Below are 24,619 nucleotides of genomic sequence, written 5' to 3'. Positions count from 1 at the left end.
TGATTCGTTCAGTATTGGTTCTAATAATTATCGATTTATCCAAGATCGACTAATTCTTTTCAAAACGTAAACAAGTAACTCTAACCTCAATGTTCATGCATTTTATTTTTTTTTTTTTATAATCCGCCAATAATAAGTATGCCGCTTTATAATTTTTTGATCTTACCAATGGGTTCTCATAATTATTAAATCACAATAATACATGTTTTCTTATCGTTGTTGATAATGCTATTACTCCTAATCGCTAATAATACTTGATTTGAGTTGATTTACTCTTTGGATAGGTCTAACCTTCTTTCCAATTTTATAGTTCTATTACATTTCATTGGCTCATTTAAAAATATTTGGTGGTTTCAAATTACCACGTGACACAAAACGCCCTCTGATTTCTGATTTAAAACGACAATTCGAGAATATAATATAAATTTTATGATCCAGTTGGTTTTGGATCAGAAATCATACATGTTACAAAGTCTGCTAATAACTCTACTGAGAATCCTACCTCCTAACAATTCAACAACATATACAACAATAAATAAATTCCATTCAAATACATACGCCTTACATCGGCCAATCTCCTTCTACACACAATACACAATATAAACTATCTCCTCCTCCATACATAATATAAATCTTTTTTCTAATCCACGCTCCGCCCTCAGGCCAGAAGCACATTTGAACGTTGGTGCAAAATCATTGCCAACCTAACAAACTGGTAATTCTCCGACTTGCAGAGTATAACATATTTTCTCCCTCAACATAGAACAGTGACTTGTACATTTTCATTTCATTCTCTTGCAGAAATTGGGCTTTGTTTTCATATAATGGATATTTTTAAGGATAATCTTTGGTAGGTTTTATCAACAAGAACTTCTTATTCCTCTAATACATTGAGACTTGGGATTAATGCTTTTGGTGGTAACTATGCGGTTTGATCATTTGGCGGATAATTTTAGTGATTTTCTTAATAGTTTATACATAAATAATAATAATATAATATTTTTATAATATCTCTACATGCAATTCACATTTATATGACACTTGATCTTCTTATTCGGGGTATCAACTTTGATGATTTAATAGGCATTGACTACTCTGGTTTTCGTAGTGGACAGCTGGTTTACGTTGGCTTCGGTTCATCACTTGTCGCCATCTTGATGTCTCTTCCTGCTACATGAAGGTAAGTTGGCTTTTAATATTAGAAGTTATTTATTCTCTTGTTTCACTAATAAGAAAGGTGTTAAAAAATGGTTTCTAAATTTGTCCTTTCTTTATTTTCAGGTATGCTGGTCGAAATGAATACTCGTCTGCGAAATAAGTGTGTTGCCTGGTGTTTGTTTGGTACGTATTTGTTGACAGGTAGGTCCATGAATCCAAATATTATTGTTTATATTCTTATCGCTTATTGTCTCGATAATACGGCTTGAGATTAGAAATATTTTCCCACCAAGTTAAATTTGGTTTGCTTTCTTCATACAACTGAACTGTATTACGTTCAGTTACGGCTGCAATTTTGTATGGTCCAGTATAAATATGGAAGAATTTTCTGGTAGTTTTTTCCAATGCATTGGATAATCTATGGCTTTTTAAAAGTATTTCATCTCCGACACTGTATTTAAATTGCTTGGATTTATTATCATGATAATGCTTTCGTGAGGTCGCTGACCTTTCTAATCTCTGTTGTACAATGTGACAGATGTCTAGGTTAGGATGAGTTAAAGCATTCGACGGTGGGAAATCTATTAACTTTTCAATAAACATTTTATTTCTTTCTCCGAAAATAACCTCTACTGGTGTATATCCTGTGTTTTCATTGATGCAATTGTTGAAACATTCTTCCAGGAACGGTAGATATCTAACCCAACTTTGATGTTTTTCAGCGCAGTACGCCCTCATGAATCGTGAGATTTCTGCCATGCGGCGCTCCACGGGGTTCGAACTAGGAGAATATGTGGAAGTTCGAGATATTTTTATATCAGCCAGGTCAAGTATTCTTTTCCATGGTTTGCTACAAAAATATGATGCATTATCTGATAGAATGCGCTTAGGTTTTCCTACTTGCGGAGTCCACTTATTCACTATGCAATTTGCTAGGACTTCTCCTGTTAGCTTACCGATGGGAAAGAACATGGTGTATTTAGAGAATGTGCATGTTAATACGAATATATATTTCTTCCCATGTTGTGCTAGGGGTAGAGGACCATAAATGTCGGCTGATACTAACTCCAATGGGGCGGTCGGCAATATAGGTATCATTGCTCCCCTGACTTGATATTTTAAATGTTTGGTTTTCTGACATAGGTCGCATGCTCTTAACACTTTGACTACCTTTTTGTGCATACCTTTCAGATAACAGGCTTCTTTTAGTGTACATATCGTTTTTCTTACTCCAAAGTGGCCAATTCTCTCATGCGTTTCCTTAATCACTTCTTCCGCTATTTCCTTAGGTATTATGATTCTCCAGTTATAATCTTGTGGTGTGGTGCGGTGAAATAGGAATCCACGGTATCGCGTGTACTGTCGCAGGTAGTGGGGCGGTTCAGATGGTCCTTCCTCCAGTATTTCTAAAATTTGGGATAGCTTAGGGTCTTCTTTTTGCGCATTCTGAATCCTTCTGGGTGTTAGTGTATTCTTGTAGACTTGAGGTTTGATATTTTTGGGATATGGTATGCTTTCGTCCATTTCCATTGCATAGCATTTCAGGTTTGTGTCGTTACAGTAAGTGGCATCTAATTCTCGGGATAGAAAATCGGCTGTTTGATTTTGCTTTCCTGGTAAGTGTGTGAGATCGAGGTCAAACTCTTGAAGAGCGAGAAACCATCTTGACAGTCTGTTGTGGTTTAATTTAGCTGTTTTAAAAAATGTAAGAGCTTTATGGTCGGTATTGATATAAATTTTATTTCCCAACAGTAGCGTGCGGTATTTTTTACAGACTTCTACTATACTTAATAATTCCTTTTCAGTAATCGAATAGCGTCTTTGTGCTGGATTTAGGGTTTTACTGAAAAAAGCTAGTACTCCTTTGTCTCCTTCGGCACTTTTCTGAAATATTTCTGCTCCTATGGCGTAATCTGAGGCGTCTACGTTTATGTAAAATGGCTGGCTCATATCGGGATGACTTAATACAACTATTTCAAGGAAAGCTTCTTTTAATTCTCGAAATATCTTCTCTTCTGCTTCTGTCCACTTCCATGCTTTGTTGGTAGATAGTACGTGACTTAATTGGGCAGTGTAGTGTGACATACGGCTGTTGAAACGTCTATAGAATTGAAGAAATCCAATGAATTTCTGTAGTTGCTTTCGGTTGGTTGGTGAAGGGAATTTTCTGATGGCTTCTAATTTACTGCTATCCTGGGAGATGCCGTCCGGGGTGATGATATGTCCCAAATATTTGACTTGTTGTGCAAAAAATTCGCATTTTGATAATTTCAATTTGAGTCCACATCTGATGAGGCGACGAAATATTATATCTAGGTGTTGACAATGGTCCTGAATATTTGTTGAAGAAATAATTCCATCATCCACGTAGAGTGTACAGAAATCCGTGACATCTTCTCCTACGGCTTGACGAAGGCAACGAATAAATATGGCCATGGCGTTCCTCAGTCCAAAAGCTAGGCGAGTGAAGCGGTAATTTCTTCCGTTGAATAAGAATGATAGATAATCTCTTGATTCTGCTGCTATCTGGATCTGCCAATAACCTGCGCTTAGGTCAACTGTAGAGTATACATTCTTCCCACTAAAGGTTTGAAGTACTTGTTCTATCTGGTCTGGGCTCTCACGGTCATCTTCCAAAATGCTGTTAAGCGCTCGCGCGTCCAGACATAATCTCACGGTACCGTCTTTCTTAGCAACACAAACAATTGGTAAGCTATATTGAGAGCTTGATGGTTCAATAATCCCCAATTCTAACATTCTGTCTATCTCTGCTATAGCTGCCGGGCGGTATGTAAATGGTATTGGATAAGATTTTCGGTAATAGGCTTCATGAGGTTTGACTTTGAGTCGGCATTCAAAATCTTTAGCTAGTCCTGGCTGTTCTGAGAAGACATCTCTATTTTCAATGAAAACCTTCGCGACACTGTTTTTTGTATCTAAATCCCATTCAGCATAACAGTTTATCCTATCCAATAATTTTTCAAACATTTCTTCAGAGGAAATCTCTTTATCCATCACGCCGTCATCCATTGTCGTTAAACTCAACACTTCAAAATGTTCCATGGTTTCTTCCATTTCATGAATACCCCAAGTCCTAGGAACGCCTTCCATGTGATATGCAAATTGTACTATCCGATTTTCTCCAGGATGTCTTTTTAAACTGAGAGGTGTAATAATTTCGGTGGTGGTGGTTTCAGGGCTTGCATGGAATTTCAATGTACGGAAATTCAAACAGGTTCGGAAATACTGTAAGAAATCAGCGCCTATTATCATTGATGGACCTTTGACTGGCAACACCAGGAAAGTATATTCAAATATAACTCCCTCTATTTCCACTTCTAAGAGACATTGAGTGGTTACTCTTATTCTTCTGCCAGGATTAATACCGGAAATGTATACATTGGTAAGGGGTAGTATAGCTATTGCATGTTTATCTTTGATGTTCGAAAACATATCCTCTTGTAATAAACAGCATTGCGAGCCACTGTCAATCAGGGCTTGTAGTTTAGTCCCATACAATTTGCATTCGATATAAGTTTGTAGCTGGCCGTCTGATGTCACATCGGTGTCGTCAGGGTTTTCTAAGAGTGTTTCACGCTGATCGTCCCGGAAAGTGGTGTCTATGTGGAGAGGTTTGGCTTGTTCCTCTAATTTGGTAGATGAATAATTATCCTTTGCTTTGGGGGTATCATATAGTCATGTAGTTTTAGAAGTGCTTATTTCTTGATTTGGTGGTGGGTTATTTGCATGTTGATTTTGGGTTGCTTTTGTTGTATGTGCTACTGTGTAAGATGTATTTGTCCGGTTATGATTTTGATGCGTTTCGCCTTGATTCTTACGATCTCCATCTCGTTTGTAATTGTTCCCATTCAAGCGATCTCTGCCATCATAATATGCTCCTCTATCCTGTTGTTTATTATTGTAATATTGAGATTTATTTCTAGAACTGTTTTCAAACGATTGACCTCTGCTAGTATTTTCAGGGTATTTTTGATATCGAGTGTTTGCTCCGACATTTGACATTTGATTCTCACCATTATAATTTTTTCTGTAGCTGTTGCTATTATGATGAGAATGATTGAAATCTCCTGTACGGTCGTTTACCTGACTGGATTCAGAAGTAACAGATTGGATACAGTGTAAATGTTCCATTAATTCTTTGCAACTGGAAATCGAAGATACTGCTAGTGTCATGCGAACATTGTAAGGAAGCTTTTTTGTTAATATATTTGCTAATGATGTATCCGCTAAAGATTCGTCTAGTTGCGAATTCTTACACATCATCTTAGCTACAAATTCAGTATATGACTGTCTGCCTCTATTATCATATGTGCACGATATGATCTCTGATAGTGCGTCCATCTGCTTACGTTTGCTCCAATACTGCTGCAGGAATTGGGAGATGAAGTCCTCCAGGCTATTGATGTCTCGCATCCGGCTCTGGAAAAACATCAGTGGCTCGCCGAGTAATAGACTGGACAGTTGGAAACGCCATACTAACCAAGAGGTGGGTATCAGTTCCTGAATAGCTTTTATTTGATCTATGAATGGTCGGGGTTGCATATGACGGTAGGAATTATCAAATTTTCCAAGACTTTGAAAAAGTTGAGTGCCGTTTACTGCTTCATTCGGTGTATACTGCACTCGACTGACTGGGATATTTTCTATACGTGTCTCTATTCTGGAGACTCGTTCTTCATTTGCGATCCATTTATCATTCATAATTTTCTTATTTGCATTCATTTCATCATATAATCCGGTTAGCTTCAATTGCTGTCCGCCTATAGCATTCTCCAACATGCCGTATCTCTCACTTGATTTTGCCCCCTCCTCCGCTAAATTTGCCATACATGCCTGCACGTTACTTTGTTCCTTGACTATCTCTATTATTTTCTTATTATTTTCCTCCACTTTCGACTCTATCTCGCCCTTATTTTCTAACACCTTTCCCATGACAGTTCCCATGATAGCGGTGCCCAGCTCCTTACTCAATACGTCCACCTGTTTTTTAACTTCCTTTGGTACGTCATCCAACCGTTCGTTTATCTGACAGGTGACGTCATCTATACGGGTCTCTAATTTTTTGATGATTGTAGATTGCGTATCTATTTTAATGTCTATCATATTTTTCATTTCTTCCTTGAATTCAGAGAATTTTCCCTCAACTTTCTCTTCCATTTTTTCCACACTTCCTTGTACAGCTTTGACATCTTTTTGTATGATTTTGGTATTTTCTTCCCCTTTATCCTGGCTTGCTTTTATCTCTTTCATCAACTCTGCCATGGCTTGGTTGATCATGAGTTTAAACTCACTCGAGGAATCATTCATTAGGTGATTTGTAACACAGCCAACTGAAGAGTCTAAGGTAATATTGCGTTTTTCCAGGTTGGTGGCGGCGGGTGGTGGTTGACTGGTCATGTCAGGTGGCGATTGGGTGGCGGCACTCTCTGTTCCCTCGGCGACACTTGGAGCGATCTGCGGAGACGCCGGCACCGAGTTGGACGCCCTCACTCCCTCATCTCCCTCAGCCGGACTCTCATCGGAATTAATCGCGTCAACGACGTTATCGATCTTCGTAGAAGACAATTGGGCCAAGTTTTGCGGGTCGAAATTGATGGAGCATATGCTGCCTCCCTCTCTCTCTCGTGGGGTCTCCGCTGCATTGTCCTGAGGTTGTTGAGTGGCCGGTGTCGTAGCTACATAATTTTGGGGGTGGTCGCTGAAGTAGGAAATTTGTGAGTTAGCTGGCGACTGGTTCATGGTGACGTTATTATGGATTACTTCGAATAAAGTGCCAAGTGTGTTGCCAAATTTCAGAAATATCAAAATGAATTCAGTGATAGTGCCTATTCTGGATAAAATTGTGTGGTGTTAAAAGTTTCAAGTGTCATGTACATATATTACTAAACGGACATCAATAGACAGGTATGGCTTACAAATTACACTAATATGGTTCTTAAAATTTTAGTTAGGGTCTTATCTTCCTTACTAACAACAGTATTGTGATGCCTCAAATAACCTATAGCCCTGGTCAGCATACAATGTCTAGATTCAAAAATCAAAATCAAAATCTTACTATAACTTTTATGGAAATTTCCATCCAATTTTTCTCTATTATGAGAATTATGTTATCAGACTCGTGTGATATAGTTTGTCTGTATTTATGCAGCTTGAAAAATTTTAATTTGAAGAGCAACTCAATTATTTTAGCCAGAAACTTACAATAGATTATCAGATATATCTTGTTGAATCAACTTCAGATTATGCTTCTTGCAGTTTTCAGGTTTATCAATAATTTCATTAATCATTGATAGTGAGATTGAGTAGGTAAGCTTTTCATCACGCTCCACTGGTTGGGTGCCATTGTGTGAAGTTGTTAATGGTAATTCCTTCACAGTTAATACGATGTTTCTGGTATTTATAAGAGCAGTCTCTAAATTCCCTCTTTTGCGAATAAATTCACAAAAAATTAAGGCCTTCCGGCTCGCAAAATTACTGGGTTCAAACCTCAGCTCTAGCTCAGTGGTAGAAACATGAATTTTATAAATACAAATAATCACCATAAGGTTCAGTGACCGGTGATTGGTAATTCTTACCGCTGCTTCTATGAAGTTCTTGAAGAATACCAGTAAGGAAATTAAAAGAATATTTGACGACTGATTATCAGTAACCATGCATCACTAGAGAATAATAAGGACCAACTATAGTTGTTTCTAGTTGATTCTTAAAACGCTCGTCGTGAATACAAGTATTCACCAATATACCCTTCAAAATTCCTTAGAACTTACAACGCCAGTTCTGGAAGCTCTCTGGATCCTTATATGATATAACTGGAACCTTATTAATATAATTTCTTAATATACTTATTCTGGTATATGAGATGAGTATCATCAAAGGATGATAAATATTGAGTGCTCTGAATAAGCTTAATATCACTTGATTCAATAATTTTAAGTGCTGCTAAATATTTGTTGGTACCAAAACAGCTCAAACTATATAACACAAGATGAGTTAGGATATAATAAAAAATTCTATAAGTTTGTATGCTGACATAAAACACAAAATATATTCCCATAAAACAGATATGCATAAAATATTCGATATAACTATAATTTACTTAAATAAATGTTTTCTAGAATCTGAGTAATTATCACAGGTTTCGCTAATATTCACAATAGTATGTTTCAAATTTATAAATATATTATATTTAATGCTGATATTTAGACTTCCAATCAATACGAAATTCTGCAAATAAAAACCTGTTCGGTCTATAGGTTTGATATACTATACTTGGTTCAACAAACAAATTTATAATTAATAAATTAATATTCAAACATGAGATCTCAGGGATTTAATGAATTCGGGCTGTGCATGGAAGTAAGCTTCCTACATATATTAAATAAATTTATAAAATGTTCTTATGAACTATGTGATATTGTTCAACACGTGGTGACTCTTAATTTTAATTCAAATTAATAGGAATAGCGCTTTTTTATTAATTATTACCCCACTGAACGTAGAAAAAATGAGCTCATTTGGTTTGACTTATCACTCACTGACTGAAGTTCTAGATGTTCTCGTGGATTGAATTAATTATTTCCAATAATTAATTGGGTAGGCTCCTTTTCGTCACTGCTGGGCTAACGCGTGATCCAGATTTTTATAAGTTTCTTTCGAATTAAAGCTATTTTTATGGGAATCTTTACAATTACGAACTCCTTGACAGCACTGAGTTCACAAACAATTAACATTCAACAAACATACATTACATTTAAAAAAGGGTTTGGCTTAATAATTCATTAAAAATTTTTAAAAGGAAGAAGAAAAAACCCTAAACTCCATGTGCATCCTCTCGGGTTGGGATCTTAAGCCAGAAGAAAGAGGTTTTCAGAAAAATTTGCCTCTTCTTAGAATAATTCTGTAAGCTACTCTCTGATTGGCCTTCAATTTAATAGACTCAATACAATTGGTTGCCTTGGGAATCAGGGCTTCCTCGGCTTTATAATAGAAAAAATTAAATAAAAGAAGTTTTTATACAAATATATGGAGTATTTATCTTAAATTGAATTCATAAATAAATCGTAACATACGATTTTAATAGATAATACATTTAGTTTTTATATGAGTTTTGTATACTCTTGATTTATCATGCTTTTTTGGATTATAATAAATATTTATACAGAAATAATAGTTATTTGTATTTCTACACATCGACTTCCTTTAGTATACATAATATATCCTTTATGAATGAATTTTATATGATTCAACCGGTCATATGGGTTGATCGAATAATCAGCTGATTCGTTCAGTATTGGTTCTAATAATTATCGATTTATCCAAGATCGACTAATTCTTTTCAAAACGTAAACAAGTAACTCTAACCTCAATGTTCATGCATTTTATTTTTTTTTTATAATCCGCCAATAATAAGTATGCCGCTTTATAATTTTTTGATCTTACCAATGGGTTCTCATAATTATTAAATCACAATAATACATGTTTTCTTATCGTTGTTGATAATGCTATTACTCCTAATCGCTAATAATACTTGATTTGAGTTGATTTACTCTTTGGATAGGTCTAACCTTCTTTCCAATTTTATAGTTCTATTACATTTCATTGGCTCATTTAAAAATATTTGGTGGTTTCAAATTACCACGTGACAAATGGTGTGGTATATATATATATAGCACATATCAGAAGACACTTTAAAGTTTGTAATATAAATTAAAACAGGAGACACAAGACATAAATAGATTGAAAACACTTATAAACTTACGGTACATTAGAAACGGAAATTTTCGGAAACTGAGTTTCCTCCCTCAACCGAGCTGACTAACTTTAAGTAAGTCAATGTAAGTAAGTAATGTAAGTTTCTAAGTGTTTCCAATCTATTTATGTCTTGTGTCTCCTGTTTTAATATATATATATATATATAATATATATATATATTATATATATATATATTAATATTCAAATATTATTTAATGATATATAATATATACATAATAAATAATTAATAAAAACAATATAAAAATCTTGTAGTACCCTTTTTTTAAAACTTTAAAATAGTTCAACGACTAGTTTAAACCTAACTTGAGTCATTTTCAACTTGAAACTACTTGAACTATTTTAAAGTTTTGCAAACTAATGGGTAATACTGAAAGATTTTTATATTGTTTTTATTAATTTGTTCAAAAGTAGACCATGTAACTGAAGTGTTTTTATGATAAATAATGTACATTTTTTGTAAATATGATTTATTTGTTTTCAGCACCATATGACGAACCAGAAATTGATTGGGAAAGTATTGTACCTCCAGGTGAAGGCCCACTCAGTTGTAAGTTTTTATCAACATTTTTCATTGTTTATGCTTAGCCTACTCACGTTATGCTTATTTTGTTCATAATGATAATTCAAGAATCATTCCAAAAACTCATCATTCTAATTCCAATAACGATATGTTAAAATAATATTCTAATTTAAATAAATAAATAATAATAAATATGATTTCTGCCATTAAATTCTTAGAACAATAGGCAATGTCAAATATTGAATACAGTATGACAAATACACACGTATCAGCGACATCATGCATCAACTGGCGACAAATCAGCTCCACCAAAACAGAAACGCAAGACTGTAACTTTCAGAGGGGACGAGAACCGTAACCCTGATCCAGAGGACATCAGAAAAGTGCCTTCTCTAACTCTGACACGGGTTCCACTATCCGAGAACAGAATCTTAGCGGCACCAGCTGATACCAGAAAAATGCCGGTAGTGAAGCCTAACAATCCTGTACCGGTCATTCCAGAAAAGTGGCGTGTTCAAGCACAACAGGACACAACAGGTCAGTAAAAGTTTCAATGACATTTTCCCAATTCCCAATGATAGTCATTAAAACTATAGAGAAGAGATAACATTAATTATCTCTTCTCTGTATAGGGCTACTTGTAATATAAATATAAAGAAAAACAAAAATCTCAGCATCCTTCCTGAAACATTCCATCACAACATGTCCCGGACACCGACGCCACCCTCAAGCGACATAAAGCAAACAAACAAACACTGCTGGAAGACTCCCACCACGATCACATGCCAGCGCACTCACATGATTCAATGAACCAAAACTGCAAATCCCGGATCCAAACCCGCACGAGTCCATCAAAAATGGGGCCACCGGTGTCCAATTGGATCAAGTCCACCATTCCATCTCTGTTCAATTCCGCCGCTCCACAAATACGAAATTCCTCTCCAACATTCAGCTTTCCACCTCCATCACCACAATCCAGCACCCTCACATTGGAACTCATATCTGCAAAATCATGGCCCGAATCCATCAAGTGTTCAGCACTTGCTGAACACCCAACAGACTCAGGCCACAACCCCACAGACATGAACTCCAACATGAAAACACCAAACCATGGTGACAGAAGTGGAAAACTGAATGCCAAAGAAGAACCCCACATTTACAGAGCAGCAAAACTAAACAGAGACAAAACAACAAACTCAATCCAACCAGACACCAACAACCCCATCCTTGACAGACCCACGCGAATCCAAATCCAAAACCTACAGTTCCAGTCCATCAAATCACATGAACACACCAACACATGATCACAACAAGAATCCTCCAGCAGTACCTACCTATCCACTTCAAATCACCCAAAAATGGCATCAACGCCCGAAACATGCACAAAACATTTCAAAAAGGGCACTGAGATTTATATTTTTCTTTATAGAGATAACATTATCTTATGAATAAGAATAAGAATGATTTTTATTCCTTTAGTGCATACATAGATAGATTTGTCATGTGCAAATTAATGTTATAACTAGAATATATATATACAGTCCCACTGTCCACATATGTGGACAAACATTTGTATGATTTTTAAACCAAATAGGAGTTCAAATTAACCACCATGTTACTAGCCACAGCCTTCGGTATACTATTCACTACATCCTTACCAAAGCTCATCTATCTCTTGTCACTCACTCCAGTTTGATGCAAATGTCTGCCACTAGAGTCACGTAGTTTTGAGGTTAGCCCAACACTAAGGTAAGTTTGTTGCTCTGAGTTATCTTTTAGCCCAATCTAAGTACCGTCAAACGGGGTTACTTTGCTCCTGTAGGGGTTACTCTGCTCCATTTTCGGGAAAAGTTTGAATCGTTCTAGAATGAGAAGCTTAAGTCTGAGAGTGTTGGTAATTTTTGAATTATAATGTTGGTACCTATTACTAACAAACTGTGATGTGTTTGCGTGTCTTCCCGCCAATTTATTGGTAGTTTTGATTGTTTACATCTGGTGATCGTTTTTGCTGAAAATATTCTACTCCATAATTTGCTAAGTGAGTCAGTAATTCATCAATGTTTCCAGGTAAGAGTATTTTCCCTGTCTATATACCGGTTTTATACACTGAAGTACCAAGCTTCATGGATATATCATGATATTCTAGTAAGATATTTTGCAATTCTCAAAGTGAGGTTAATTTTGAGTGAAAGTGGGGTTACTCTGCTCCATGGATTTTGGAGCATAGTTACCCCACTTTTACTATCTGATTAACTCTAATCAAACGAATGAATCAATAAAATGACAAAAATATGCATTATGATGGAATAATAAATTTATAATAATCATGATTAAGCCCTAAATTAGTATTATCTGCCCTGCCAAAGCTAATTTTGAATAAGCTAGGCCTACTGATCCAAAATTGGAGAAAATATTTTTTCTATCTAAATCCTGCAGTAGCCTACATGAGATAAGAAGTAGTTTCGGCCAGTATTAATTAGGACCGATACTAACGTGCAAATGGTAGCCTATGCTGCAGACTTTTTATTAACCTTTTTCTCTTATTCTTATCACTTTGTTCTGTAATTGTTTCAGGATGACCAGGACATATAAAAAAGTTGGTGCAAGAAATTACTGCAACTATTCTCTGGAAACGCTCAATGAATGTCTACAAGCAGTTTTGAAGGGCCAACTCACGCAGTGGGATGCAGAAATAAAATACAAAATTCCAAGAAGGACAATCATCAGCAAAATCAAGGTCTTGAAAACTTCAGATGGTGCTCACAGTGTTAAGAAGACTCCACCAGGCAAACCTACAGTTTTTAGTGAAGAAGAGGAGGCAGCATTTGTTTGCTGCATTGTACGCTGTAGTGAATTCAGCTTTCCTCTGGACTCTATTGATTTTAGAATTATTGGAAGGCCTATTTGGACAAATGTGGACGAACGGTAAAAATTTTCAAAAACAATTTGCCAGGACGGGAATGGGTCCTTTCATTTTTAAAAAGATATCCCCATCTGACTGGGGCACGATTTGCTGCAAACATCAAGAGAAGCAGGGCTGGAATAACGAAAGACACTATCAGTGAATATATCAGTAATTTGGAAAAAGTGACTGAAGGACTGCCACCGAAGAGCATCTGGAATTATGATGAATCCAATCTTACAGATGACCCTGGGAGAAAAAAGTAATAGTGAAGCGGGGATGTAAATATCCTGAAAGAATATGCAACACAACCAAGATGAGTATTTCGGTAATGTTCTGTGGAAATACTGCAGGGGAGGTTCTTCCACCGTTTGTAGTTTATAAGTCCACAAAACTGTGGGACACATGGAGTCAAAATGGACCAAGTGGTGCTAGGTATTGTAATTCACCATCAGGTTGGTTTGACACTTCCTCTTTTAATGAATTGTTTGAGAGTTTACTTTTGCCCCGACTCAGAAAGTTAGAAGGTGGGAGAGTTAGTTATTATAGGAGACAATCTATCCACACACTTGAGTGAAAATGTTATCAATTTGTGCCACAAAAATGATATAGACTGTTTGCTTACCTGCTAATAGCACCCACCTAACTCAGCCGCTTGATGTAGCATTTTTTGCACCTCTCAAGAGAGGCTGGCGAAAAATCCTCACTGAATGGAAAGAAGGTGGTGGTTTCAAGAATAGCACTCTACAAAAACAAGACTTCTCATCCCCAATGAAGAAACTTATGGAATTCACTCAGCCCGGCTCAGAACAAAATTTAAAATCTGGGTTCAGGACCTGTGGAATTTATCCTATTAGCCTTGATGAACTGCTGAAGAAAATCCCTACATCCACATCAGTGAATGTAGAAGATATAGAAAGCTCATTTTTGGAATCCTTGGAGAAAAAACGAGGTAGATGGACAGAGAAAAGTTCCAGGGGAAAAAGAAAGCAAATGACTGTTCCTCCTGGAAAAAGCATTGGCCCAGAGCATTTTCAAACTGACATAAGTTGTAGTTCAAGTGGTAGCAGTACAGGGCAAGTTACTGCTCCAGAAACCTGTGCAAGTAATGATAGAGCAGCCTCTAAATTGAAGAAAGCCAAGACAGTGGAAGAATTAGCATCACAGAATCGTTGCAAACATCGGAGAATTGAGAAGTCCCCAAAAAAGAGAGTGGATAGCATTGCACATTTGGATGAAAGTGATGATGAAGATGATGATTTGAATAAAGTAATTGACGAATATGAGAGAGAGGAGAATGAAGAAAACGACTTTATTAGCATGTTGGAAGGATCAAAAGACCTGAAAAGCTCCTTTTCCCTACCAAGTCCAGAGAGAAAAGTTGGGGAGTTTGTTGTTTTCAATTATGAGGGGGAGTTCTTTCCAGGCCGAGTGCTTAGTTTTAATGAAGATGAGGTGTGCATTTTGTCAATGAAGTCACTGAAATCATGGAAATGGCCTGATATTGAGGACAAACACCAATACCCATGGGAGGATGTTGTTGGGAGAATTAATAACCCAAAGATGATTTCCAAGCGTGGCTTCTATTCTATCCCTGAGCTTGATAGGATTTGGATGTAGCTATAACACAGAAAAATAATTTTTTGATGAGTGAATTGTATCAGAATGTCAATTTTCAATCAGCCTATTATTATTTTAAATTTAGACAGTAGAATAAATAGATTAGGTGATCTCCATGGACAAAAATAGTAATTTGGATGAGATTGTTTGAGAATAATGCTTTATAAGTTTTTTATGGTTCTAATTATAAGAATTTCTTCATACTAAATAATGTTATTTGTGTATATTTGCCCTTATCCATCATAATATTGAACCTATCTTTGCTCCACGATGTGTTACTGCATGAAAAATAATGAATTTTATCAGCTGGAGCATAGTAACCCCCTTTTCGTGGGGCAACTTTGCTCCAAAATTAAAATAAATAAAATAATATGATAAACTGATTATTTTCATGAAATAGTGCATTTTATGGGTTTCTGTTGTTCTTTAGAGAAGTAAGCAATGAGACTTTCTATTCTCTTGAATTAAATTTTCAAAACAATCTTTCCCAAAAATGATGCTTAAATTTGGAGCAATGTAGCTTTTACAGATATGTGTAGAATATCACTACAAATTCAAAACTGCAAAAAAAAAACTGCTCAAGATGATACAGCCCCGTTTGACGGTAGTGTTAATGTTAAAATGTTTATTGAATTGTTTTAAACTGTTTTCACACCATTATCATAGTTTCATAAGTAACAGTTGATAGGAAAAATAATTTGACCACACTTGTGGATATTGGGTTTTAATAATGAAAGTGATCAATCAGAATTTGTCCACAAGTGTTGACATTGGGTCTCAAAGCTAAACATTTTCTATTATGTTCACTCTCACTACTACTTGTGTAAACGTTGAATAAAGGACCCAGCTTGATATTTTTTTGAGGATGATGCCCACATAAGTACTAGACTTGTGCATGAATAACTTGGTTATGTATAATAGTAGTTATTTATTATAATAATGGTTATGTATAATAGGTTTGTTGAAAAATATAATCATTAAGAAATTGAATACAATAAGGAGAAAACTAAGCTAGAGTCACTAATTAATATAAACTGAGGAGTAAAAGATTGTTAGAATTTGAGGATGATTATGACAGACAAACTGACCTAACCAGTAGGTTGAGCAGATGTAAAAAAATATGTTTGTATTATCTTGAATTTTAGGAGAATACTTTTAAACAAATTTATAGTATCAAGGAAGTTTGAATCACAAGTAAATACAAGTTTGATAGATTTGTGATTTGAAAAATTATATTTCAGAGTGTCAGGAAGGAAGACTAAGAAGGTAAACATTACTGAACGTTATCTCACAGATGAGGAGCTTGCAGAGCTACTGGATAACAGCGATTTCGAGATAGATAATGAAACTGATCCAACTTTCATCCTTGTAGTGAAAACTCCAATGGAGTTTGGAGTTGGCAGAGCTGGCATAAACATCTCTTTTTGGAGCTCCTGTGTTAAGTGACAAAAAGTGTTTTTTTTTCTGGAATTATGAGTTGAGAGTTACACCATCTTGTTGGTATTGGAAAGCTGAATAAGTGTGCAAAATTTCAAGTCAGTCGGACTTAGGGTTCCTAAGTTATAAGTGTTTGAGTGCTTGACTTTTGCTCAGCCTATGCTTTAACATAGGAAGATCATCTCAATTGCTTTTTGGCCTGTGTTGTGAGTGGGTTTGTACATTTCGGTTTGGTTTTTGACTTTGTTGTAGTACTTATGGTCTACTTTTAATTGTTATTGGTCTCATTCCTTAATTATTTGCCCTAAGGGCAGGAGGATTTTTTTAAGTTCTGATGAATTAAGTGACCTATAAAGAAATAGTCATAATAGTGTAGTACGGGTAGTAAGAAAAAAGTGACAGGAAATCAATGAGTGGCCTGATCAACTCTCTTCTATAAAAGTGCGAGCTTGCATTTTGATAGGAAATAATTAGAGGTAAAATTAATTCAATTTAATTCTCTTTTATAGTGGGAAAAAAAGTGCAAGCCATTTTTATGGTTGCATTTTTTGGACTTGTCATTTTTCAGACAGTTGAGAGAAGGATTTCAGTAGTAAATAGTTTTTAGTTTAATTGGAGGATTTCACTAATAAATAGTTTTTAGTTCAATTAGCATTTCACTAATAGATGGTTTTTAGTTTAATTAAGAGTGCTGACTTTTTTCTGTCAGCTGTTTTTGGACTTGTGAAATTTTCATCTAGTCTTGAACATATGTTACTAATAGTTTCACTAATAAACCTTTCTTAGGTTAATTGAATGGTGTGGTGATTTCACTAATTAGTTTTTTTTCTTGGTTCAATAGGGATACATAGGATAGGATTTTTTCACTAATTAATTGTTTTTAGATTAGTTTGAGGGTGTTTTTCTTAATATTTACAATTATATATATTCTGTCTTAAATATAGTATAAGAATGATGTTAAATGCTATATAGTTCACTAATTAGCATCTTTTGATGAAACTTTCTGGTTTCACCACCACAACCACCATTTTTGTTACCTTACCCCTCAACCCCTAAAGGGTGATTTGGACTTGCGAGGGTGAGAGGTTACCCCTCTCCTATGATTTAGGTGATAGGTTGTGAAATCACATTATTCCAACCAACACAGGTTGCGTCCCCCCCCCCTCTTTCCGAGCTAGGGGTGGTTGAAATTTTTGAAGGCACCCCCTGCGGTAAGGGTTGAGATTTCCACTACCCCTCATCCCAAAAAAAAATTCCCTCTAAACCCTTACTAATTATTTGGTAACTCTCATACCACCCCCCCACCCTTTTCATTATATAGCAGCAATAAGAGCAACGCGAAGGGGTGGTTTTTCCATAATTTAGTCTAAAGTACCTACCCCCCCCCACCTGAAAGAGTTTTCCCCTCATCTGCCAAGTTGTGGTGGCTTGGGTGATAAACAACTTGGGTGAGTTTCATTACCGTCGGATGAGTTTGGACAAAGTTACAGTTACTTGAAGAATTTGAATATTTGTTTGAGACCTGTTTATGAGCCATATCGCCTTTCTGTTGTATTGTTTCTCTTAGTTGGGTCCTGTGTTCGATGTTCTGTTATTTTAATATATTGAAATGGATCTAGATATAATCAGGTACATCAGCAGTTCAGATGATGAAGTGTTCGAGTTAATACCTGTAAGAAAGTATAGGATTAGGCTTGACACATTTAATTATTTCTCGGACAGTGAATTCATAGCTCGATACAGATTTAGTAAAGAGACAGTGATCTACATTTCTGAACTACTTCCCAATTTTGATAATTTGAACAACAGAGGTAAGCCGTTGTCGAAAATGGACCAATTACTTATTGGGTTACGGTTCTACGCAACTGGAACATTTCAAAATGTCGTTGGGGATATTATTCATGTCCATAAAAGTACTGTGTGCAAAATAGTGAAGAAAATTTCCCACTATTTAGCCTCTTTGCGCGTTAATTTTATTCAAATGCCCACAAATGAGGAAATTTTAAGAACAAAAAGCGATTTTTTTCAAATTCATCGTTTCCCTAACGTGGTTGAATGTATAGACTGTACTCATGTAAAAATTCAATCTCCTGGTGGCCAAGATGCAGAACTGTATAGAAATAGAAAAGGATATTTCTCTATCAATGTGCAAGCTATCTGTAATGCACAGCTAGTATTCACAGAAATCACTGCTAGGTGGAGGGGTTCTGTTCATGACAGTACCATTTTTAATACATCCAAGATACGTGCTTAAGCTTGGTTGTATCGGGGCAGCAGCTGCTACCTACTTGGTGATAGTGGATATCCATGCAGAAATTTTTTGCTAACACCACTTCTACATCCTGCAAATGAAGCAGAAAGAAGATATAATAGTGCCCACATCCAAACTAGGAATACCATTGAAAGAGCATTTGGAGTGTGGAAACGCAGATTTCCTTGCTTGTCAATAGGATTAAGAATAAAAATTCAAACTACTTTAATGATAATAACAGCAACGGCTGTTCTTCATAATATAGCTATCCAGCAGAAAGAAGAGCCTCTAATGGACAATGATGAAGTTATGGAAGAGTTTGATCAAATTCAATTAGAAGGAGAACGAAATCAGTTTGCTGTTCGAGACAATGTCATTGCTACAATCTTCAGAATTTAAATTGAAGAAATGGTTCACAAAAATAAAACTACAATTATTTCAGAATCACAATCATTATTATTATTGTTTGATTATTATTCAGTTCTTTTATGATAATAAACTATCATTCTGTAATTTTTTTAACTCAATATTTAGAATTAATTGTTTTTTTTGGGCATTTTGAATTTTCATATTTATATACTGAATTTTCAAATCAGCAGCCCGCTCCTCCTTTGCTAATATGATCATTTTTTTATCATGCTCCTTTGCGTAGTACTGTTCTTTTAATAGAGCCTCAAATTTTCTCTTCCTTGTTTTCTCCATATTTTTGATAGGGCTTTCCGTTATTGCTTTTTTTGAAGGCCTTGTTGGCGTTGGTATTTCTTTATTCTCCACCTCTACTACCTCCTTCACCTCCTCTGCCTTCTCCACCTCTACTACCTCCTCCACCTCCTCTGTTGCAGGAATGACCATCACTGCTGAAAAATAGAGAATTTATATCTTCTAGAAAAATTGTATTATAAAAATTTCTTATACTTCTACAGTGCAAGCAAACTTCAATATGTTTAAAAATTAATTGTATCAATTGCGGGCACGATCCATCAACCAGAGGTGAACAATCATTAACCAGGATAGAGGTAACGCGTGGTTAGCACGTTGATCCTCTCAACCATAAGCTAGCTCCCATAACCAAGTGACGGCACATAACATTTCTGAATAACATCCAGTTAATCAGAGTGTAATGTAACAATTAATAGGCGTCACTGGCCTTAAAATATCACTTGTAAAGCCAAGGGTAGCTGTCAAATCCAATGAAATAGTTGCTACTATTGAATACAATTATATAGGCGGCATAGGCCTTCAGTGATTTGAATGTCAAGATAGACATCAACAAAACAATTAATAGGCGTCACTGGCCTTAAAATATCACTTGAGAGCTAAGGGTAGCTAATAAATACAATGTAAAGATTGTCCAGGTTAAATACAGGCGACATGGGCCTTCAATGAATTGAATGTCAAGATAGACATCAATTAGAACGATAAATAGGCGTCAGTGGCCTTAGATTGACACTTAAGAGCTAAGGGTAGCTAATAAATACAATGTAAAGATTGTCTAGGCTAAATACAGGCGACATGGGCCTTCAATGAATTGAATGTCAAGATAGACATCAATTAGAACGATAAATAGGCGTCAGTGGCCTTAAATTGACACTTAAGAGCTAAGGGTAGCTATTAAATACAATGTAAAGATTGTCCAGGTTAAATACAGGCGACATGGGCCTTCAATGAATTGAGTGTCAAGATAGACATCAATTAGAACGATTAATAGGCGTCGGTGGCCTTAGTGAATTGAATGTCAAGAGAGACATCAACAAAACAATTAATAGGCATCAGTGGCCTCAGAAAATCACTTGTAAAGCCAAGGGTAGCTGTCAAATCCAATGAATTAATAGGCGTCGGTGGCCTTAGTGAATTGAATGTCAAGATAGACATCAACAAAACAATTAATTAATACATACGTAAATGAAAATTGAATAGAATGATTTATGTAACCTGAATAAAATTTTGAAGAGGAGATGCAGCCAGGCAGACAGGCAATGAATCCGCAAAACCCACAGGAACAGGACATCAGCAAGCGATGATGTGATCTGGCCATGCGATGACAAGCATGGAAGCGTCCACCACAGCAGGCAAATCCCCCAGTGGAAATGAGAACAGGAGCAAGTAGAATTCCAAACGAATAATCTGACCTTCAAGTTGTGGAATTTTTAGAATGATTTCCAAACGCTAGAGATGATGAACTTGAAAGTTTGAGTTTCAAGAGGTGAAGCCAATCGTTAGAAGAATGGCAATTGAAGCCCACACGAGGTTGTGAACTTGACAAAGTTTATCAGCGTAAATATGCGAAGAAATCGATGAATAGTTGAATCACAATTGAAGAATAGAACAAACGAATTAATTTGAAGAAGCAATTCACACTTTAAAAAAGTTCCGTAGATCAAATAAATAGCGATAAACGCCCACACAAGGTTGCAATTTTGACAAAGTTTATCAGAGTAAATAAGTGAAGAAATCGATGAATAATTGAATCACAATTGAAGAATAGAACAAACGAATTAATTTGCAGAAGTAATTCACACTTTAAAAAAGTTCCGTAGATCAAATAAATAGCGATAAACGCCCACACGAGGTTGCAATTTTGACAAAGTTTATCAGAGTAAATATGCAAAGAAATCGATGAATAGTTGAATCACAATTGAAGAATAGAACAAACGAATTAATTTGGAAGAATAATTCACTTTTAAAAACGTTTCGTAGATCAGATGAATATGGATAAAAGGTTTAGACCGAGAGCGTAGATGCACTCTCGACTAGGAACCATTGCAAAAGGCACGGAAACCGCTAATGCTGGTCAGAAAAAGGAACATGCCGGATGTGTTTGAAACGTAGGTAAAACGTTTGCAAACGTTTGGTGAAAAAGTAACAAATATCTAGAAAGTAAGATGCCTAAAGACAAAATAAATTCCAAAAAATCGAATAGTACAAATATTAAAATTGAAACGACAAAATAACACGACTAAAAGTATAGAAAACCAACTTGATTAAAGCAGTGGCAAGAACTGTGACTGTGACGTCACCGGTCGGTCAGCGCAGACAGACAAAATGACGACATGATTTCTACGTAGTAGCGGAATGAGTAACAAGTGGAACCGTTCCAATAAATGCTTTGTCAGATTTTACAAAGGAGAGCTTTAAAATTACTGTAATTAATTCAATATTATTTTATTATTTGGCTCGTGTATATATATTTCCTAATCAGATGGCATCCTTTTAATGATATTTTTAAGTGGACATTTAATATCAATTGCCATGTCCACCATATCCTCCTTGCTCTATGGCTACTTCTACTATATCTCAGATAAACGTCAACTCACGTTCATCAAAAAAAGAGCTGCTGCTGTCATATGGATTGGACAGTGGTTCAAAATGTGACTCCAGCTGCCCCACTATTTTGTTCGATAGTGGTGTCATCGACGAAGATGGCACCCCACCACCTGTCTTGTATATTGCTAACTGAAATCAAAATGCAAGCATTGAAAAGTCAAATCCAGTAAGTCATAAACAAGACTGCTAGGATAGGTGTTCAGCAGAGATAAAGTCTTGTTATCTGCTTTACTATCAATAACCTGGTAAGTTCGTAGCCCATCCGAAATTAATTGTTCATCCATTACGTTACACATGGAAATAATATTAGACACCATGGTCATACTGTGTGGTGGATCTGACCTCTACATGCAAGGCTCTCCTCACCAATAAAATCGGTCATGCTTATTATAATCAATTTACAAGAAAAGATAGTTATTCCTCAATACTTCATGTTTTTTTTTTTCATTAATATTGGTTTCTATAAATAGCTATGACATAAATTTATTATTGAAGTCATGTACTGGTGAGAGCACCAATCAGGTGGAAGACTGAATTTGAATTCCATTCAATTAATGAAAAATGTAATAAAACACCAATTTAAATATTAAATTATTAGAAAAATATTGATCCAAAAATTAAAAACATACTTCTACACTAGAAGCAGAGCTGAGACATCAAAAATAGAGAAAAATAGTATATATAAAAAGATACTAACCCTTTCTTCAGTTTTTTCCTTCCTGGCCTTCATCTCCAATCCATCGTAGAGGGATTTTAAAGTTTTCACCTCCCTCAAACCGGTGATTTGGATAGAAATATAACTTATTCTTCTCTCACTGCATCCCATGCCTTGCTTTTGTCTTTTATTGAATATTTAGGTGTAAGTGCACGTCCAGTGCCAACATACCTATTATCAAATTTTTGGTTGGGATCGATTTAGTATGTTATTTTGAGCACAAAATCACAAAAATTAAACGGTGCTCACTATTGTTTTTTAAATAAACTAAGTTCAAAGTAGCACAATTTTACATGCTTTTAACCTATGAGTAGCAGCCATTTTGATTAGCCTATTGAAATCATCAAATTATGATATTCCTAATCTCAGTTTTCCTAACCCAAAGCTTTTCCTAACCTAAGCTCTCCTAACATAAAGCTTTTCCTAACCTAAAGCTTTTCCTAACCTAAAGCTTTTCCTAACCTACAGCTTTTCCTAACCTTAGCTACTTATGGTTGCTACTTATAGGTTAAATGCATGTAAAGTTCTGCTACTTTGAACTTAGTTTATTTTGAAAACAATAGTGAGCGCCGTTTAATTTTTGTGATTTTGTGCTCAAAATAACATACTAAATCGATCCCAACCAAAAATTTGATAATAGGTATGTTGGCACTGGACGTGCACTTTAGCCGAATATTTATCTGTCTTTTTATTTTTAATCATATTTTTATACTTTAGGCAGATCTCTACTAATTGGTCTTTTTCAACCTCTGCAAAATTCTTGCCCCGGTCTCGTTTCTCTGCCATAATTATAATAATAACTTGAAAAATTATCAGTAACGTAGGAAATAACCTTCAAATTGAACTACACAACAAGCAGCAAGGAATAAACAAACAAGATTTAGTTGGTTACCATGGCTACCATATAAAGTTTGTTTACGAAAGTGGTCGGTTTGGAATCATGCAATGCTGCCAGATTCATTGAACAGATGAATCGCTATGGATTCTATAAATATGTTTGAGGAGTCAATAAAAATTTATTGAATCGATAAAGTTATTGAATCAATAGCTATAGCGTTGTTTATTGAACGACTGAGAAACCGGGCATAAGACACAGGCAGCAAGAGCAATTCTCTATCTGCAGGAACAGACAAAGAGACTGAAAGAGTATGAGAAGCAGAAGGCTATGGATTTAATGGGGGCAAAGACAAGTGAAGATGATGCAGTGTCTCTGAATACAGTGACTACCAGAGCACTTGATGATGGGGGGCTGCCGGGGAACTGGACTACCATGAGAAGAGGGATGAAAGATGGGCTAGAAATGAGGCTTAGAGGTGGGGCCAATGAAGACGAGGACATGGCATTTGAGGGAAGTGCCAGTTCCAAAAGGAAAAGGTCCAAGGATGAGGCTGAGCCTAACAAGTTGATCAAGACAGACCCACTGGTGGAAGTAATGGAGAAAATTGAAGCGATTTACAACTGGTTTGATGATACCATAACTTCAAGAGGAAACAAAAAGAAAATTGAACTGGAAGTGGGTAAAGGAATGGCGGATGAACTAAGACAAGCTGGAATGGTGATGGCTAAATCAGCCAAAGGTGGAAGATATGAGGGTTCTGGGGATCTAAAAGCTTCTATCTGACAGCTTGTCCGGGAGGAGCTTCAGGAGGCTCTTAGAGGAGAGTTTGCAGAACCTAGGCAAGGGGCTAGGCAGACCTTTGCCGAGGCTGCTAGACGACCGTGAATGGACATCCCCAGAGCCCCTATACCATGGTATATCTTCTTATGTCATCTTTTCTCTATGCTTAAATTTTTTTTGATATATTCTCTTACAATTTATTCCTCATTTACTAACTCAACCTCAAGTATTTTCCTTGTTTAATTTACTCCATCACTTAACTCACAGTTTTTTATTAATTC

The 24,619-nt window shown here is 35.9% G+C and overlaps 4 protein-coding genes across 4 annotated transcripts; 3 read left to right on the top strand and 1 right to left on the bottom strand.

Annotated features, from left to right (window-relative positions):
• Positions 1 to 1,159: 1,159 nt before the first annotated feature.
• On the top strand, positions 1,160 to 3,777 carry LOC120350626. The gene is made up of 3 exons (XM_039424965.1): positions 1,160 to 1,180; positions 1,282 to 1,341; positions 1,881 to 3,777. The coding sequence occupies exons 2-3, from the start codon at positions 1,284 to 1,286 to the stop codon at positions 2,204 to 2,206; spliced, it is 384 nt and encodes a 127-aa protein (XP_039280899.1). The 5' UTR covers positions 1,160 to 1,180; positions 1,282 to 1,283; the 3' UTR covers positions 2,207 to 3,777.
• Positions 3,778 to 6,574: 2,797 nt separating this feature from the next.
• Positions 6,575 to 19,093, top strand: LOC120350301. The gene is made up of 4 exons (XM_039422942.1): positions 6,575 to 6,661; positions 10,433 to 10,498; positions 10,744 to 11,008; positions 16,235 to 19,093. The coding sequence occupies exons 1-4, from the start codon at positions 6,575 to 6,577 to the stop codon at positions 16,261 to 16,263; spliced, it is 447 nt and encodes a 148-aa protein (XP_039278876.1). The 3' UTR covers positions 16,264 to 19,093.
• Positions 12,291 to 15,227, top strand: LOC120350624. The gene is made up of 2 exons (XM_039424963.1): positions 12,291 to 12,538; positions 13,046 to 15,227. Exon 2 carries the CDS (start codon positions 14,145 to 14,147, stop codon positions 14,991 to 14,993), a length of 849 nt encoding a protein of 282 aa, XP_039280897.1. The 5' UTR covers positions 12,291 to 12,538; positions 13,046 to 14,144; the 3' UTR covers positions 14,994 to 15,227.
• LOC120350300 lies at positions 18,280 to 22,936 on the bottom strand. The gene is made up of 4 exons (XM_039422941.1): positions 22,703 to 22,936; positions 21,996 to 22,134; positions 19,262 to 19,538; positions 18,280 to 18,295 (listed from the first exon to the last, which is right to left on the bottom strand). Exons 1-4 carry the CDS (start codon positions 22,829 to 22,831, stop codon positions 18,280 to 18,282), a joined length of 561 nt encoding a protein of 186 aa, XP_039278875.1. The 5' UTR covers positions 22,832 to 22,936.
• Between the last annotated feature and the right edge of the window lie 1,683 nt (positions 22,937 to 24,619).

Source organism: Nilaparvata lugens, chromosome 3, assembly GCF_014356525.2.
Source record: "Nilaparvata lugens isolate BPH chromosome 3, ASM1435652v1, whole genome shotgun sequence".
In the NCBI taxonomy this organism is placed as follows: domain Eukaryota; kingdom Metazoa; phylum Arthropoda; class Insecta; order Hemiptera; family Delphacidae; genus Nilaparvata; species Nilaparvata lugens.
This window is presented reverse-complemented; position numbering and strand designations above follow the sequence as displayed.